Source organism: Sinocyclocheilus grahami, unplaced genomic scaffold (assembly GCF_001515645.1).
Source record: "Sinocyclocheilus grahami isolate Dianchi unplaced genomic scaffold, SAMN03320097.WGS_v1.1 scaffold343.1, whole genome shotgun sequence".
In the NCBI taxonomy this organism is placed as follows: Eukaryota; Metazoa; Chordata; class Actinopteri; order Cypriniformes; family Cyprinidae; genus Sinocyclocheilus; species Sinocyclocheilus grahami.
The window spans coordinates 1,088,967-1,107,120 of NW_015505522.1; the positions used below are offsets into that span (position 1 = coordinate 1,088,967).

Below are 18,154 nucleotides of genomic sequence, written 5' to 3' on the forward strand. Positions count from 1 at the left end.
ATAACATGACAATATATACACCGTTCTCTTGTATTTTTTATGTATTTTCTAACATGATTTTTTGCAAATTGTTTACACGACATTGACGAACGTTTTGTTGTTGTTTTCTTCTTCTTTTACATGTGCATTATATAAACATTGTAAATTATGCCACTGTTTAAAATGCATTTAAAAAATAATTATTGAATGAATTAATAAAAGCCTCTGGGGAGACCAGCGCACTAACATTGCGTACAAACAGTAACTAAAATGAATAACAATCAATGAATGAATGACTCAAAGACATTTGACATTTTAGTTTCTTATTTAGAGTACCATTAGATTAATTCAATTAACTAATCGACACATCATGTAATGTATTAGATTACAAATTTGAATCGACTGACAGCCCTAAATTCAATATATATTATTATATCATAATAACATGATGATGAACTGAAATTTGATGACCGAAACTAAACTTGACCTGTCATAAAAGGTCAAATAATCTAATAATTTTAAGAGACCATGTACTTGAATTAATAAAAGCCTCTGGGGAGACCAGCGCACTAACATTGCGTACAAACAGTAACTAGCCTACTTGAACCACATTATGCATTAAAAAAAACACAGTATGCATGATTAAATGAACCTCCCCAGCAGTGGGACACTTTCACCATCATCACCATCATCATCATCATCACATGCGATGCACATCAGATCCGTACCCAGACGCGTAACGAGGCTTTTATTCAACAGTTGAGGACGTGAGCTCTGTAGATGTGTGTGCTGTGATGCAGGCGTGCAGCAGCACTAATGTGTGTGTTCTGCATCAGTGTGTCATTGACTCCGGCTCTGCGAGGATCTTCTCACAGCATTGCGGCGAGTGGAGAACTTGTGCGGGACAGTCTCACCTTTACACTGCAGTCTCGCCTGGCACCATCGCTGTTATTCATCAGGACGATCATTTCAACCATCCTGCTGTATAAAGCGGTGAGTGTGCGATTTCCGATGATTTTATTATGCACGAGTTCAGCTACAAGTCTATACAACTCTCTACTGTATGTGGACTTTGCATTACACTCTTTATGCTACTATTAACAATTACCAATGAACAACATGTATATAACGAAGTATGACTTGCACACTGTCCTATTTAGTATCCTACTATTTAAAGTGTTTTAATAGGGGCAAGTTGTCACACTTTTTATGCAGTGAATATTTTGTCACACTTTATCTAAGGACAAATTCTCATTATTAATTAGCATGCATATTACTAGCATATTGGCTGTTTATTAGTACTTATAAATCACAGATTAATTTCGTATTCTGCATGATCATATTTTAGATCCTTTAATCCACCCCATACCTAAACTTAATAACTAACTATTAATAGGCAGCAAATTAGGGGTTTATTGAGGTCATAGCTAGTTAATAGTGAGAATTGGACCTTAAACTAAAGTGTGACCATGTATACTTATCGAGGGAAGATTACACTCACTCTTCACTCTGTCCCTGTCACAGGCCGTTCTTCAACAGAGGCATATATCCTTATTAACAAACACAGAAGATGTTTCTATGTTAACCTCTTCAGAATCATGGGACTCGGTCAGTCCAGCAGGACATCGGTCAGTAATGACCCAGAGGAGGGTAAGTGTGCTCTTGAAAAGAAAACAAGCTGTTCCAGTTCCTATAGTTGGACAGTGGACCCACATTCATAACACACTAAAACATGAACTACTATATGATCTAATGTGTGTGTGTGTGTCAAGTCAATCAAGTAGTTGTTTAATGCACGAGTAGTTTGATGTGACACACAGAAATATAATACTAAATATATATATATAATATATATAACAAAATACTTGATAATACAAAATATTAGATTAAATAATGTTGGCAACAGAACACTGTCCAACAGCGACAAGAGTGAATAATGTTTCAGAGGATCAGATGGTTCGGACTAATAAACAGCACAGCCACCCAGACATGATCCATTTTGTCAAGTAAAATTAATAAAGTGATAATAAACAGAAAATGAGTTAATTTACACATCACTTTGATCATCATAACACGTCTGGTTTTATAAAGGATTTTATCACTTATAGTCTTATTATATTCTTTTGCTCAGTTTCATAGTGGAGCTTAGAATAATGTTATATGTTTAAACTCTAATGGGATCTGTTTTATTGTTTGCCTTGTGAAAATATGCAAGTCAGATTGCTTAGAAAAGTCATTGCACAAGATGCATGACTTCAGGTATAATTTTTGTCCTTACCTAGCAAAACTAAAAATAAACAGTATTGACGAAGAGAAAAACCTTACCTGCACTTCTGCACACGTGTGGGTTTATGAAGGTCTTGAAATTTGAGGGAGAGCATGCTCAACTTTTTAATAAGAGTTTGAGATCAATATTTACATTTTTGTAGCCTTAATGTTGTATTATATATATAAGTAAAAAAAGAAAGAAATATAAACATGTACATTTTAAAGATTATTACTTTTCCCAAGAGAAGGAAGTTTTCAAGAGTACATTTTCTTTATATTGCTTTACAGCTGTGTCCCTAATTTTTGTAAACACTTTCAGATATTCCTAAAAACATGTATGCTTATACATTATATGTTCAATCATTCATATATAATATAGATTTGTAGATACCCCCCCCTCAGTTTAAGTAGTAAGTAGTAATTGAAAGTAGTATTATGCAGTACTTGTGTTAGTACAAAAGTTGATATACTGTAAAATAAAGCAAAAAATAAATAAAAAGATATACTCACCTAACAGTACCTCTGTGACGTTCTTTCTTCATGCTTTGTGTTGTTTGCTTCTATTTTGAAGACTTTGGGGTATAAATTATAGCATTCTGAGAAAGTGTTTTTTTTTTGACGTTTCCTGAAAGTTGTGCCAGTTAGATAGAAGTTTGTAATTTTGAGGAAACTCTTGAGAGTTTTGTGTGCAAAATGCAACAGAAAAACTGTGAGCATGCTAGCTGAGTCTGAGACGTCTGTTTTTAAATATAATAATGATCGCTGGTCCTTGACCACCGAGTAGCAACCATCAAGCTGTAATTGCTGCTGACAGCATTCTTTAGACTGCCTTGGACTGCAGTTTCAGATAGACGAGCTGTGAGAGACGGGACGCGGTTCATTCACAGGTCAGACGATGAGTTTTGCTGCATTAGATGAGGAGTGAGATTCAGCTAAAATGCCTTTGGTGCAAACCAAACACATAATGCATTAATTTTGTGAACTGCACGCCTGTTTAAATCAGATGAGCAACTTCATAAAGAAATTAAAATCTATTGTCAGCTTGTTTTATTTACTATTCAGCATCGCAATTGTCCTTGGGAATACAAAGAGTTTGAATCTGTTCTGTTCTCAAATATGGTGTTTGCTGTTTTACTCCGACGCCCCTGTGTGTGTGTGTGTGTGTGTGTGTGTGTTCTACAGAAGAGAAAAATTATTATCTTGTAATTTCATTAGTGTAATATACTGTACACTAATATATTTATTTATTGTCTCTCCACAGTCAACTTTGACCACTTTCAGATCTTGAGAGCCATTGGAAAAGGCAGTTTTGGAAAAGTAAGTGTTGCTTTTTATTTACTAGATAAACACAACAAAACAAATAGAAGCCGATTGTACTGAGGCCAAAGTGAATTGTCAGTGACCTTCATTGATTGCGCTTAAAACTTTGATACTGTAGATTAAGACCTAATTTGGCAGATTCAATTAACTCAAGAGTAAGTGCGCCAGTTGGCCTTAAGATGGTTAATTACTGCTATATTGACTCGATAGTATGGCAAGCCAAATGTTAACGTCTATTAATGCCCAATATTCAATACATTTAAATGCTTCATCCAATGTTTTATTCTGGGATTCTATCTTTGTTGACTCTCCAGTAGAGGTTTCAAAAGTAAAAGACTCCATTCATTTTATCCATAAAAGGGTAAAATTACTTTTTGAAAAACTGCATTACCCATGATGCTGTTCAAGAAATTCTACCAATCAGAGAGTTGTGGCCAGCAAATCAAGCCAAAAGAGATTTTCAGGAGTCGCGGCAGTAGAGGTGGCGCAACTAGCGCCCACTCTAAAGCGATACTAAACTGCAGTGGAAATGCAAACCGAGCCAAGCCGAGCCGTGCCGTACCACGCAGTGGAAAAGCGCTATTAGACCCACTAGAACTGAAGAATTACTGTCCCATCTCAAAATGATCATGCATATCAAAGATTTTAGAAAAGGCAGTTTTATCCCAGTTAATGTCTTAGACAAATTTCAGTTGGGTTTTAGGGCGGGTCACAGCACAGAGTCTGCACTTTTGAGAGTTGTAAATTATCTTTGTATAATCAGTGATTCAGGTAACTGCAGCTCTGATTTTACTGGACTAGAGTGCATCTCTTGATGCAATAGACCATGTGATTCTCATAAAGATCTTATCGTGCCAATAGAGCATTCTCAGTGAAGTATGGTGACTTTGTTTCAATAACAGCTCCTATTACCTGTGGGGTTCCTCAGGGTTCTGTTATTGGCCCTGTTTTATTTTCTGTGTACGTGCTGCCTCTGGGCTCATGTCTTACCATTTGTATGCCAATGATACACAAATTTATCTCCCTTTGAAATCTGGAGAGAACTGTGCTTCTAACTTACTTTTGGCATGTCTGAAAGAGGTTAAGAATTCTATCACATAAGAATGAATCACAATTTGGTTCAGTTAAGCCAAAGTAAAACAGAGATTATGATTTTTGGTCCCGTCAGAGGATGCTCAGACATTGCCACTTATTTAGGTCCGTGGTCAGCCTACTGCAATGACCAAATAAGGAATCTATGAGTTGTGTTTGAACCAGAACTGAAATTTTACAAGCACATTAATGCTGTGGTTAAGAGTTGGTTTTTTTTCCAGATTGCTCGATTAAAACCAGCTCTCTCCGAACTCTCTGCCTTTATTTAGTCTCATCTGGACTATTGTAATGTTTTGTATGTGAGGTCCTGTTAGGCCATTATTTCATGCTTGCAATTAGTTCAGAATGCGGTGGCTAGGCTGCTTGTGAATGCTAAGAAAAGTCAACATATCTCTCCTATTTTGGCCTCTCTCAGATGGCTACCAGTGGACTTCAGGATCAAATATAAGGTTCTGTTGTATGTTTTTAAAGCAGTACATGGAATAGCTCCTGATTATGTGTCTGAGCTCATTACTTTTCAACATTCAAACATCTAGTTCTTTAAGATCAACTAATAAGTTGCTTCTTACTATCCCACAAACTCATTTAAAATGTAAAGGGGATCAGGACTTTACTCTTGCAGATCTGGAATAGTCTGCTGCATGAGATTAGAAAGGCTACATTTATAAACACCTTTAAAGCTGGTGTTAAAAATGACTTCTTGTCATTAGTCTTTAAGGAGTTGGGCTAGTATATGTTGTTTTTAGTTGGATTGTTTGTTTGTTTGTTTGTTTTTAGCTGTATGCTGATTGTTCAGCACTTTGGTCTGCAGTTTACAAACTCCAGTCAGTCACACAAAAGGGAGAATGCTGGTCAGTCATCAGATAATAGGGTCAAACAAGCAATCAAATAAGTAGGGATGAAAATATAATGTTGTTGTGAATAGGGTAGAGAGTAAAGAACAGAAATATAGCAAAATATATGACAAATGCAGAAATGTTTATTAACCATAATTATTCAAAATCATGCATGACCGTACGGTTGATATGTCTGTAAAAGACATGTCATACAGCATATATAGCATACGGCTATATATATTATACAGACTTTAAATGCAATTTTTTTTATCTTTGTGGACCCTGAAGGTTATGACATGTATCCAAGACCTACTAATAAGTTAAAGGAATGTTTATTATCAGAAAATAACTAATGAAATAGTTCTCTGAATTTAAATTGAGATTTACCATGGACTGACAGCTCAACCATACGGTAGAGTATTAAATCTTGTATACATTTAAAAAAAATGATTGAGGCTATTTATTAGATATCTACTAATACTACTTTTTCATTAGTTCCTTTTAAAGGGGTCATATGATGCGATTTCAAGTTGTTCTTTCTCTTTGGAGTGTTACAAGCTGATTGTGAAAAGATAAGATCCCTGAAGTTGCAAAGACTAAAGTCTCAAAACCAAAGAGATATTCTTTATCAAAGTTAAGACTCGACCACACCCCCCTAAAACGGCTCGTTCTAACACGCCCCCACATATCTACATCACTATGTGGAAATATTTGCATAATGCCACCCAAATGTGCACGCAAAGAAAGAAGGCGTGGTTTCAGTAACCGCAGTTAGTGTTGAAGCAGCATGTCAGGGAGACACTGTGTGTTTCTAGACGAAAGCAAAAGCACTTTATTTGGCCTTCCAGAAGTAGATGCATTTAGGAATCTTTAAGATCACTTACAACAGAACAGCAATGCATTTTATGGACGACCGTTTCGTGAACCTAGGAGAGGAGGTCATTCTGACTTTGCTATGACAATCTGGCGCTTCTGAATCAGCTACTGTTTTGTTATTAGTTTAAGTATTTGCTATTGACTGTTCAAATGCGGAGTTTTGCGCATCGTGTGTGTGTGTGTGTGTGTGTGTGTGTGTGTGCGTGCGTGCGTGTTTGTGAGAGAGAGAGAGAGAGAGAGAGAGAGACATCACAGTGGAGTCAGCTGTCTTAACCGTGGCTTGTGTACTGCAAACACATAGTCCTGTTAGGCCATTATTTCATGCTTGCAATTAGTTCAGAATGCGGTGGCTAGGCTGCTTGTGAATGCTAAGAAAAGTCAACATATCTCTCCTATTTTGGCCTCTCTCAGATGGCTACCAGTGGACTTCAGGATCAAATATAAGGTTCTGTTGTATGTTTTTAAAGCAGTACATGGAATAGCTCCTGATTATGTGTCTGAGCTCATTACTTTTCAACATTCAAACATCTAGTTCTTTAAGATCAACTAATAAGTTGCTTCTTACTATCCCACAAACTCATTTAAAATGTAAAGGGGATCAGGACTTTACTCTTGCAGATCTGGAATAGTCTGCTGCATGAGATTAGAAAGGCTACATTTATAAACACCTTTAAAGCTGGTGTTAAAAATGACTTCTTGTCATTAGTCTTTAAGGAGTTGGGCTAGTATATGTTGTTTTTAGTTGGATTGTTGGATTGTTTGTTTGTTTTTATGTATCGTATGTAGCTGTATGCTGATTGTTCAGCACTTTGGTCTGCAGTTTACAAACTCCAGTCAGTCACACAAAAGGGAGAATGCTGGTCAGTCATCAGATAATAGGGTCAAACAAGCAATCAAATAAGTAGGGATGAAAATATAATGTTGTTGTGAATAGGGTAGAGAGTAAAGAACAGAAATATAGCAAAATATATGACAAATGCAGAAATGTTTATTAACCATAATTATTCAAAATCATGCATGACCGTACGGTTGATATGTCTGTAAAAGACATGTCATACAGCATATATAGCATACGGCTATATATATTATACAGACTTTAAATACAATTTTTTTTATCTTTGTGGACCCTGAAGGTTATGACATGTATCCAAGACCTACTAATAAGTTAAAGGAATGTTTATTATCAGAAAATAACTAATGAAATAGTTCTCTGAATTTAAATTGAGATTTACCATGGACTGACAGCTCAACCATACGGTAGAGTATTAAATCTTGTATACATTTAAAAAAAATGATTGAGGCTATTTATTAGATATCTACTAATACTACTTTTTCATTAGTTCCTTTTAAAGGGGTCATATGATGCGATTTCAAGTTGTTCTTTCTCTTTGGAGTGTTACAAGCTGATTGTGAAAAGATAAGATCCCTGAAGTTGCAAAGACTAAAGTCTCAAAACCAAAGAGATATTCTTTATCAAAGTTAAGACTCGACCACAAGTTAAAAATCCAATGGAAAAATGCATGGAGAAAACCCAGAACCAATTCCACTGAAAAACTGAGAGCCCATATTCTCGGCAAACTTGGATTCAGATTTGTTCAAAAAGATCGCTCATACCATTTCTTTTTCCAGGTATGCATTGTCCAGAAAAAGGACACAAAGAAAATGTACGCCATGAAGTATATGAACAAACTCAAGTGTGTGGAGCGCAATGAAGTGCGCAATGTCTTCAAAGAGCTCCAGATCATGCAGAACCTGGAGCACCCGTTCCTGGTCAATTTCTGGTGAGCTTCTCAAAGTCATTAAGTGATTCATCAGTGCTATACAAAATAACCTTGAATATTAACCTGTACATTTATTCCATTTGTATGATGTAATCACAAACGTGACCTTGCAATGTTTCAACAGCGTATAAGTAGCCTACTAAGTAACAAAGGTTAACAATTACAATGAAATGTTCCTTAAAATCTACTAAGATGACTCATTTACGTGCAGATGGCCACGGTTTTTTTTAGGTGAAGTGGAAGTTCATAAGTATATAACTATCAAAATGTCCTTCGAAACTTGACTAAGTGGCTGTTTACACAGTAACACTATTGATTCTGACATTAGCATGTTGCTAAGCTAACTATTCAGTAGCCGTGTAAGTATAACACTACGTTGCATACACAAACATTCTTATAGGCTATTTTTTTAAATCTCTGCTGTTCGGGTGTGAAAAATATACATTTTCCTTTGACACTTTTCCACTGAGCTAATTTATCCAAAAACATATCAAACTGCCTTGTATTTTGAAAAAAAGATATTTAACAAAAAGTATTAGAAACATGCTAGCAATGTGCTAATCACAATATGCTAAAACATGCTAGCAACATGCTAGAAACATGCTAATCATGTCAGCTACATGCTAGAAAAATGCTAATCATGTCAGATACATGCTAGAAATATGCTAATCATGTCAGCTATATTTAGAAATATGCTAATCATGTCAGCTACATGCGAGAAACATGCTAATCATGTTAGCTACATGCTAGAAACATGCTAATCATATCAGCTACATGTTAGAAACATGTTAATCATGTCAGCTATATTTAGAAACATGCTAATCATGTTAGCTACATGCGAGAAACATGCTAATCATGTTAGCTACATGCTAGAAACATGATAATCATGTCAGCTACATGCTAGAAACATGCTAATCATGTTAGCTACATGTTAGAAACATGATAATCATGTCAGCTACATGCTAGAAACATGCTAATCATGTCAGCTACATGCGAGGAACATGCTAATCATGTTAGCTACATGCTAGAAACATGCTAATCATATCAGCTACATGCTAGTAACATGCTAATCATGCTAACAACATATAACATTGTGTTAAAAAATGCTATGCTGGTAATGTGATAATCATATAACAAACGTGCTAGCAATGTGTTTAAAATGCTAAAATGTGCTATAGACATTATAAAACACGCTAGCTATGTGTTGAAATGTGATAGCAAAGTGTATCTATCTATCTATCTATCTATCTATCTATCTATCTATCTATCTATCTATCTATCTATCCTAACTTTCATACTTTAAAATGGTTTCAAGCTTCAAGCTTTTACATCTAATTCAAGCTTTCAGGCTAGGCTTTCTCGAGCCAACCAAAGTTTATCATGACCGTTTTTTTTCTAGTTTGCTACTACTGTACAATTTTGAGGCAGTGTTTGAATCGTCTGTTTATTGAAGGCACATGGTAGCGGAATCAAACTAATATTTTGTCTTTGTGTTTGGAATATTTTGCCCAAGAAGGTTTGTAGTTCAGCTTTCGGCCTGGTGGGAGATGGGGCATGAAACTGGTAACAGCTGAAGCGTGACATTTAGAGACGGATATGAGACAAAACAGTGCAGTCACTGTCAGGATGCTTTTAGCTTCTAATGAATGGAGCTGAATACTTGAGATATGAGCACACTTCACATCTAGAAAGCTTTTCATGCTGTTCACCGCTTTATTTCAGCAAATTGTTACCTCACACAACATAACTCATAACAGGACTCTGTTTTATCAGTATGCTTTACCAGTATTTATACAGTAACATTTACACGTAACATTATCATGTCAGCTACATGCTAGAAACATGCTAATCATGTCAGCTACATGCTAGAAAAATGCTAATCATGCTAACAACATATAACATTGTGTTAAATAATGCTATGCTGGTAATGTGATAATCATATAACAAACGTGCTAGCAATGTGTTTAAAATGCTAAAATGTGCTATAGACATTATAAAACACGCTAGCTATGTGTTGAAATGTGATAGCAAAGTGTATCTATCTATCTATCTATCTATCTATCTATCTATCTATCTATCTATCTATCTATCTATCCTAACTTTCATACTTTAAAATGGTTTCAAGCTTCAAGCTTTTACATCTAATTCAAGCTTTCAGGCTAGGCTTTCTCGAGCCAACCAAAGTTTATCATGACCGTTTTTTTTCTAGTTTGCTACTACTGTACAATTTTGAGGCAGTGTTTGAATCGTCTGTTTATTGAAGGCACATGGTAGCGGAATCAAACTAATATTTTGTCTTTGTGTTTGGAATATTTTGCCCAAGAAGGTTTGTAGTTCAGCTTTCGGCCTGGTGGGAGATGGGGCATGAAACTGGTAACAGCTGAAGCGTGACATTTAGAGACGGATATGAGACAAAACAGTGCAGTCACTGTCAGGATGCTTTTAGCTTCTAATGAATGGAGCTGAATACTTGAGATATGAGCACACTTCACATCTAGAAAGCTTTTCATGCTGTTCACCGCTTTATTTCAGCAAATTGTTACCTCACACAACATAACTCATAACAGGACTCTGTTTTATCAGTATGCTTTACCAGTATTTATACAGTAACATTTACACGTAACATTTTCACTGTCATGTTTTAGTATCTATCCAATATATCAACACTCACCATCATTAAACCCAAGTATGACATATATGAATCTAAAATATAAGTGTAATTGACTGATTTGTGTGTGAAAGGTCAAATCAAGTAAATGTGTAAAATGCAGTGTAATAAGTTAGCCCCAGAAAATGTGTAATCAGCTACATGAGTTAATATACTCTAAGATTAATATTTAGATTTGAATTTGTACTACACGTATGCACTAAACCTGAAATATTGAGTATAAGCTAATTAGGTTATTAATTTCAGTTTTTTATGAACTTCAATGTGCATTTGTTCAGATATAACTGCAGTACAAGATTATGAGATGCATTATTTGAATGCTTGGCCAAAGAGATGTGTCTTTAATCTAGATTTAAACAGAGAGAGTGTGTCTGAACCCCGAACGGTATCAGGAAGGCTATTCCAGAGTTTGGGAGCCGAATGTGAAAAAGCTCTACCTCCTTTAGTGGACTTTGCTATTCTAGGTACTACCAAAAGTCCAGAGTTTTGCGACCTTAGGGAGCGTGATGGATTGTAGCGTGGTAGAAGACTAGTTAGGTACGCAGGAGCTAACCCATTAAGGGCCTTATAGGCAAGTATTAATATTTTGTAACTGATACGGAACTTAACAGGTAGCCAGTGCAGAGACTGTAAAATTGGGGTAATATGATCATATTTTCTTGACCTGGTAAGGACTCTAGCCGCTGCATTTTGAACTACCTGTAGCTTGTTTATTGAAGATGCAGGACAACAACTGCAGGAAATCAATGGCTTCTGGCAACATTCTTCAGAATATCTTCTATTGTGTTCAACAGAGGAATGAAACACTCACACTTTAGTTTGGGGACCAATGTTACCTAACTATTAACCATGACTTTTGCCTCAGTTTGCCGCTTATTAAGTTAGTAAGGTAGTTGGTAAGTTTAGGTATGGTGTGGATTAAATGATCTAAAATATGGTCATGCAGAATAAGGTGTTAATAAGTGCTTTATAAGTACTAATAAATAGCCAATATTTTTATAATATGCATGCTAATAAGCAACTAGTTAATAGTGAGAATCGGTCCCCAAACTAAAGTATTACCAAAGAAACTCACACAGCAACTTGAAGATGACTAAATAATGACATAATTGTCATTTTGTGGCTGAATTTTAACTTTAATTGTCACAATCCAAAAAAAAAAAAAAAAAAAGTTTTTATCTTCTTTATGTGAAGTAAGAATTCTTATTGTATTTTGCTGTCAAATGAAACCAAAATCCATCCATCAATTCTCCAAACTGTTTTCTCCTCTCTGTTTCCCAAAAGCATAATAACTTCATTGCACATCTGTTGTTTGAAGCATGCTTTTTTCAACAATACATTTAATGACATTAAAAACCAAAAAAATGGCACTTTAATTCATTTGACAAGCTAAAAGATGTAGAATGGAATCTGGAATGAACTGCATGTTAGCTTGCTTATTAATATAATTTATTAATAATATTAATTAATTAAAGTTCACATGTTTTTCTTACAAGAAACTATGCTATTAACCACAGGTCGAGAGCTGCGGTTCCAATCACGCACATATGCAATGCCCTTTGCGAATGTTTGTTGCAAATACGGTTTTAGGAAACCATTTGCGACCATAGTTTTTATCATTAACCACTGCAGTAAAAGAATTGGCAATAGACAACCGTTTTAAATAATTCTCTGTGCAGCATTCAGATATAGCACTAGTCTTTGCATTACAACTTAAAAAGAAAGCCCTATTACTTTTAATGAGATGTAGACAGGCTCCAGCTGAGACTACAACCGTCTTTATATTTAAAGAGAAGAGCTCTCACACTACCTTCTGTCTCACGTGGAGTGTGTTTTCCTGAAACTCTTCTGCTTGTGGCGAAAGTTGAATTCTCTTCTCCTGATTTCCGAGTGTCTAAAACAAGAGAATAGCATTTAGCCTGCAGTTTTCTCATCTGAAAGCCTGATTAGCACACATGTTTTAAACTGGTTCTAAGAGGCCCTAAATGCGCTCAAGGTGAATCACTCTTTTGCCAGCAGTGTGCTTGTGCAGGAAGTATAGCTTGACGAAGGGCTCACACCTTACGCTTTCTCAGCACCACGCTGTAATTTGGTCCCTCTTTGACATCGGACAAATAAAGCCTGTCAATCAAAGCGCAGTTTAAAATCGATGTGACACGAGTCACGGTGGCATCCTAAGCAGGTTTTCATGCCATGCCTTTTCCTTGTCATCAGTAATTTATTAGATGTGTGCTTCTGCTGTAGTGGAGGATCTCAGTGATGCCCTCAAATACGAATCAAACGCCTCAAAAGGCCATTAGAGGATGAAAAATGCATGCCAAAGTTAAAACCTTTTGTTTGTATTTGCCAAGCATAAATTGAAAAATGCATGCCATTTCGTACCAAAGGCAGGATTATCATTGTGATAACACTTTAGAATAGAGAACACTTATTCACTATTAACTATGACTTTTCCCTCAATACATTCCTAATGTGCTGCTTATTAATAGTTAGTAAGGTAGTTGTTAAGTTTAGGTATTGGGTAGAACGAGGGATGTAGAATAAGGCATTAATATGTGCTTAATTACTACTAATAAAAGGCTAATATTCTAGTAATATGCATGCTAATAAGCAACTAAGAGACCCTAAAAGTGTTACTATTATTGTTAATTGAAACTAACACCATAAACCAAAAACATTTCAGATATGAACTAAAATAAAATTAAATAATAAAAAACTTATTTCAACATTTTCAATATATTAAGCAGTCATAGGAGAACATCTGCAGATTGTTGCTATGTTGCTCATAAAGCCTCAGGCTGTTCTATTTGTGTCCACACAGCAGACGTGTTGAGTTCAGTCTCTGACAGATGGACATTTCCAGGGATCAAAGTAAAGCAGGACGCTTAAAAAGGCTTTTCTGTTCTCCAACATTAATTCCTGCATTGACAACGTCCACTTCTGCAGCTGAGATGTCTGCAGTCTTTGCTTGTTTGTTTGCCTGGGTTCCAGCACGATGACGAGACAAACCTGTCTTTAGTTTAGGTAACGCTGTGAGAGAGTCATTTTTCAAAGATGAATGGAAGGGCACATCAGCAGGCAGCAAGTATGTAAAATCAATGCTGCTTTGCTGAATGGTTTTTCAAATGAGAGTGAAATGAGTGTTTGCTGATGTAGAGCTCCTGAGAGTGTCAGACATTGATTGACCGATGGGTTACTGAGGGCACAAGCAGAACAAGCTCAGACCTGCCAGTGGGAGATCTTTCTCTGAAACAAACAAACAGGAAAACAACTTCAGTGCTTTTCTATGACTGAGGTTCTGTACTTTTGCTTGCTTTGGCTTTATGACCCCACAAAATAGCTCAACAAGCGCAGTTTTCTTTTCATTTGTTGACATTTTATATTGAAGCTGGAAATTTGGGTGAGACATTTTCCCTTCTTAAAAGGAATATTTGATTAAAAATAAAAACTTACGCCCCCTCAGTCCATCCAAGATGTATTTTGTTTCTTCATCATATTTGGAGAAATGTGTCATTCCATCACTTGCTCACCAATAGATCCTCTGCAGTGAATGGGTGCCGTCAGAATGAGAGTCCAAACAGCTGATAAAAACATCACAATAATACACACCACTTGAGAAGACAAAATTATTAATAATGCTTCCTCCAGTAAAAAAGTGTTCTGGTCTGAATCAGGAGAGAAATCTGCACAGATCAAGCACTGTTTACAAGCCAAATACAGCTCTAAACAAATATGTGGCTGGACTTTGATGTGAGAGACGACAGGAGATGCATTTTTTCACTGGAGGAAGCATTATTATGGATTATGGACTCATATTTTAGCTGGAAGCAAACAGTTTAACGTTAAAACATCTTAAAGATGGATTTGTTTCTTCCAAACATGCAGCTTTTGGCTTCTCAAGACATTAATTAATGGGCTGGAGTGGTGTGGATTACTTGTGGATTATTGTGATGTGTTTATCAGCTGTTTGGACTCTCATTCTGACGGCACCCATTCACTGCAGAGCATCCATTGCTGAGACACTGATGCAATGCTACATTTCTCCAAACCTGATGAAGAAACAAACTCGTCCTAATCTCGGATGACCTGAGGGGGAGTAAATATTCACATTCTAATTTTTGGGGTGAACTATTCCTTTAAATAGTCAATAGGCTCAGAGCTCTTACGTGGTTGGTTATTATATAATATGTATATTGTTGTGCTCTTGCCAGCCTGGTGATTCTCTTTTGATCTCTCTCATTAACAAGGCCTTTTCAGCCACAGAACTGTCGCTCCCTGGATGTTTTTCTGTTTTTCTGCATTTGCTGTAAACTCAGGACTGTTTACGGTGCGTGAAAATCCCAGATCAGCTGTTCCTGAGATACTCAAACCACCTCGACTGCCACCAACAATCATTCCACAGTGTCACTTAGATCGCATTTCTGCCCCAACAGGGATTGAGTTGCCACCTCATGATTGGCTGAGCAGAAATTTGCATTAAAAAGCAGGTGTATCGGTTGTACTAAAATAGCAGTTAATCTACCAGTAATCCTACTAAAATAGCCATCTTAATATTGCACGTCAAACAAATACATGTGAAAGTCTCCAAATTAGACGTGTAAATTCATGTGTATTATGAAGAAAGATGAGAACTCACTGTCATCATTTGTCTAACGCAGGTACTCGTTTCAAGATGAGGAGGACATGTTCATGGTAGTTGACCTGCTGCTGGGAGGAGATCTGCGTTATCATCTACAGCAGAACGTGCACTTTACAGAGAGCACAGTCAAGCACTACGTGTGTGAAATCGCCCTCGCTCTGCACTACCTGCGCAACAAACGCATCATCCACAGGTAATGACTGCATGAAGCTTTTACACATCCAGTGATACAATCAAAGCAAAAAGGCACAAATAATAATAAATAAATAAAAAAGTCTCATGCACAAGCAAAGTTAGATGCTGATGTACTGTACTGTTCTCTGTGTGTGGCCTGGTTTGCTTATACAGATACAGACAATAGACAATCTTACTACCAAATAATAAGATTTATATGTATGCACACACACACACACACAAATTATTACGTTTGCTTGATAAAAATCTGTAAAGATTTGACAGCAAAAAGACCTGGGCTGAAGATGGATGTTTGTACAATTATAACAAAAGTCCTTTTAAAAAAAAACATAAACTCTCAATCAGATGACAGAAGGCATGTAGTATATTGTGTACATCAGGTTCCCTATATGTCAGTCACTACGGGTTATGTCGTGACGACATTAGGGGTTTACTCGGGAGCCCCAATCATCTCTGATTTTAAAAGAAAACGGCAATGAAATTTGGCTTGTGGATTTTGCATGCTGAGTCACTCCCTGTGCATACGGGTATAAATAGGCGACAGGTGCATCCACTCATTCAGATTTTTGCTTCGGAGCCGAGTAGTTGTATGAAAGCTGTTATAATCCACAAAGCCTTTCATCTGCTGTGTGTCGGAGAGGTGTTCTGGTTGTGGGTACGGCGCAAACAGCGGTGTCCCTTTCAGTGATTCCCCTGGGCACTTCAACTAAAAGAGCAAATTGCGGACGACTCGTGTCTTTTTAAAGATGTCTGGTCTCTGCTTTTCGCACTGTCCATGTTCTCTTGGTTGTGGTCATTTCCGTCCGTTGGCTCATTCAGACAGTTAGACTCAGCTACGCGATTCATTCTCGAGACTTTGGTGGCAGCTCGAGATGCCCCTGTCCTGCGCTAGGAGATTGCTGTCCTACTGACGAAGGATGCAATCGAGCCTGTCCCTCCAGCCGAGATGGAGTCAGAGTTTTACAGCCATTGCCCCGTTATGGGAAGTGGGCATCAGGATCCTCAACTATCTCAACAACTGGCTCATCATGGCCCAGTCGTGAGAACAGTTGTGCGATCACAGGGACCTGGTGATCCAGCACCTCAGCCAACTAGGGCTTCAGATCAACTGGGAAAAGAGCAAGCTCTCCCCTGTGCAGAAAATCTCTTTTCTCGATATGGAGTTAGACTCGATGAGTATGATGGCGCTTCTCACCAACGAGCATGCCCAGTCAGTGCGGCTGAAGTCGCTGCGCGCCGTCCACATTCCGGGGGAGCTCAATTGTATGGGCGACACACTCTCACAACAGCTTACTTTCCCTGGACAAGTCAAAAGTACAACAAAGAGGAAGCCGTGCTTCCACAGAAAAAAAATACAAGAAACAAAAAGATGAGCAAAAGGCAAATCCAAAACCACAACAGACTTCGCTTTCTTGGTGAGGATAGCACAGGCATAGTAGGCTCAAGACTGAACACAACTGAAAGAAAGAGGCATGCTTAAATAGGCAAACGCAAACAAGGTAATGACCCACAGGTGGGAGGAATCAAGTCCTAATGAGTAGTAATACAATGAATTCTACAGAAGCTAGGGCCACCTAGTGGCTGGGAGAGTCATTACATGGCATAAGTGTCAGTGTCAGCTAATGGTTGGGAGAGTCATTACAAGCTGGAGCCTTACAATGACGTAATCAAACAGACAATAAACACTATTAACAGCAATTATTATATGTTGCAATCAAACTTGTGGCAAAATTTGGCAGTTTATGTTGTTTCAGGGTTGGCATCATCAGAAGTGTTCTGAGGGGTTGGCATCATCTCTTCTCAGGTGTTCAGTCATCTCAGGTCTTTGTAAGGGCTGGATCCAGACTGAAAGCTCATCGGTCTGAAAAGCGAGGTGTGCTCTGATTGGCCAGCTATCCAGTGCGTTGTGATTGGCCGAATACCTGAAGCGTACGCCCCTTACCATACTGTGATGCTGTGTCATGGCGCGACGAGACAAAAACAATAAAACCCATTACAAACGAGGCATTTGTTGCATCCAGTGGGGACATAATTACTGATTATAATGACTTATACTTTTACACGTCTTTTTACACGTTGTGTTGCATATCGCGCCACGTAAACATAAAACCATGTTGTGATCGGAGAAATGACAAACAACCAGCGCTACTCTACACTGCTCAAAACTCGCGTTTGAATTGTCAGTGGCAAATTCTTTTAATATGAAAACGTACTTACAGGCCGTGAGTCAGAAGCGCCAGACTGTCCTTGCAAACTTGGAACTGCCCCACTTTATAGAAACAGCCTTTGTGTGTAGCCAGCATTGTAGTCTACTCTCCCAGGATCAGGAAACAGTCCTCCGTAAAATGTGCTGCACACATCTGAATATTTGGGTTGAAGTGTTCTGGAACAGTGTTGTAAATACAACTTAACCACTGATTTCTAGTCGTGTCCTCTTTTGGAAGACCAAACAAAGTAGTTTCGCTTTCACAACGAAACACACAACATCTTCACGACATGG

The 18,154-nt window shown here is 37.4% G+C and overlaps 1 protein-coding gene across 1 annotated transcript in view; it reads left to right on the top strand.

The window, feature by feature from the left end:
• The first annotated feature begins 3,516 nt into the window (after window positions 1-3,516).
• LOC107603259 (serine/threonine-protein kinase 32B-like) overlaps window positions 3,517-18,154 on the top strand; it is a 50,086-nt gene continuing 35,448 nt past the window's right edge. The window contains exons 1-3 of the mRNA XM_016296022.1: window positions 3,517-3,564; window positions 8,001-8,152; window positions 15,479-15,652. Coding sequence (XP_016151508.1) covers window positions 8,034-8,152; window positions 15,479-15,652 — 293 coding nt within the window. The 5' untranslated portion in view covers window positions 3,517-3,564; window positions 8,001-8,033. The remainder of the gene's footprint in view (window positions 3,565-8,000; window positions 8,153-15,478; window positions 15,653-18,154) is intronic.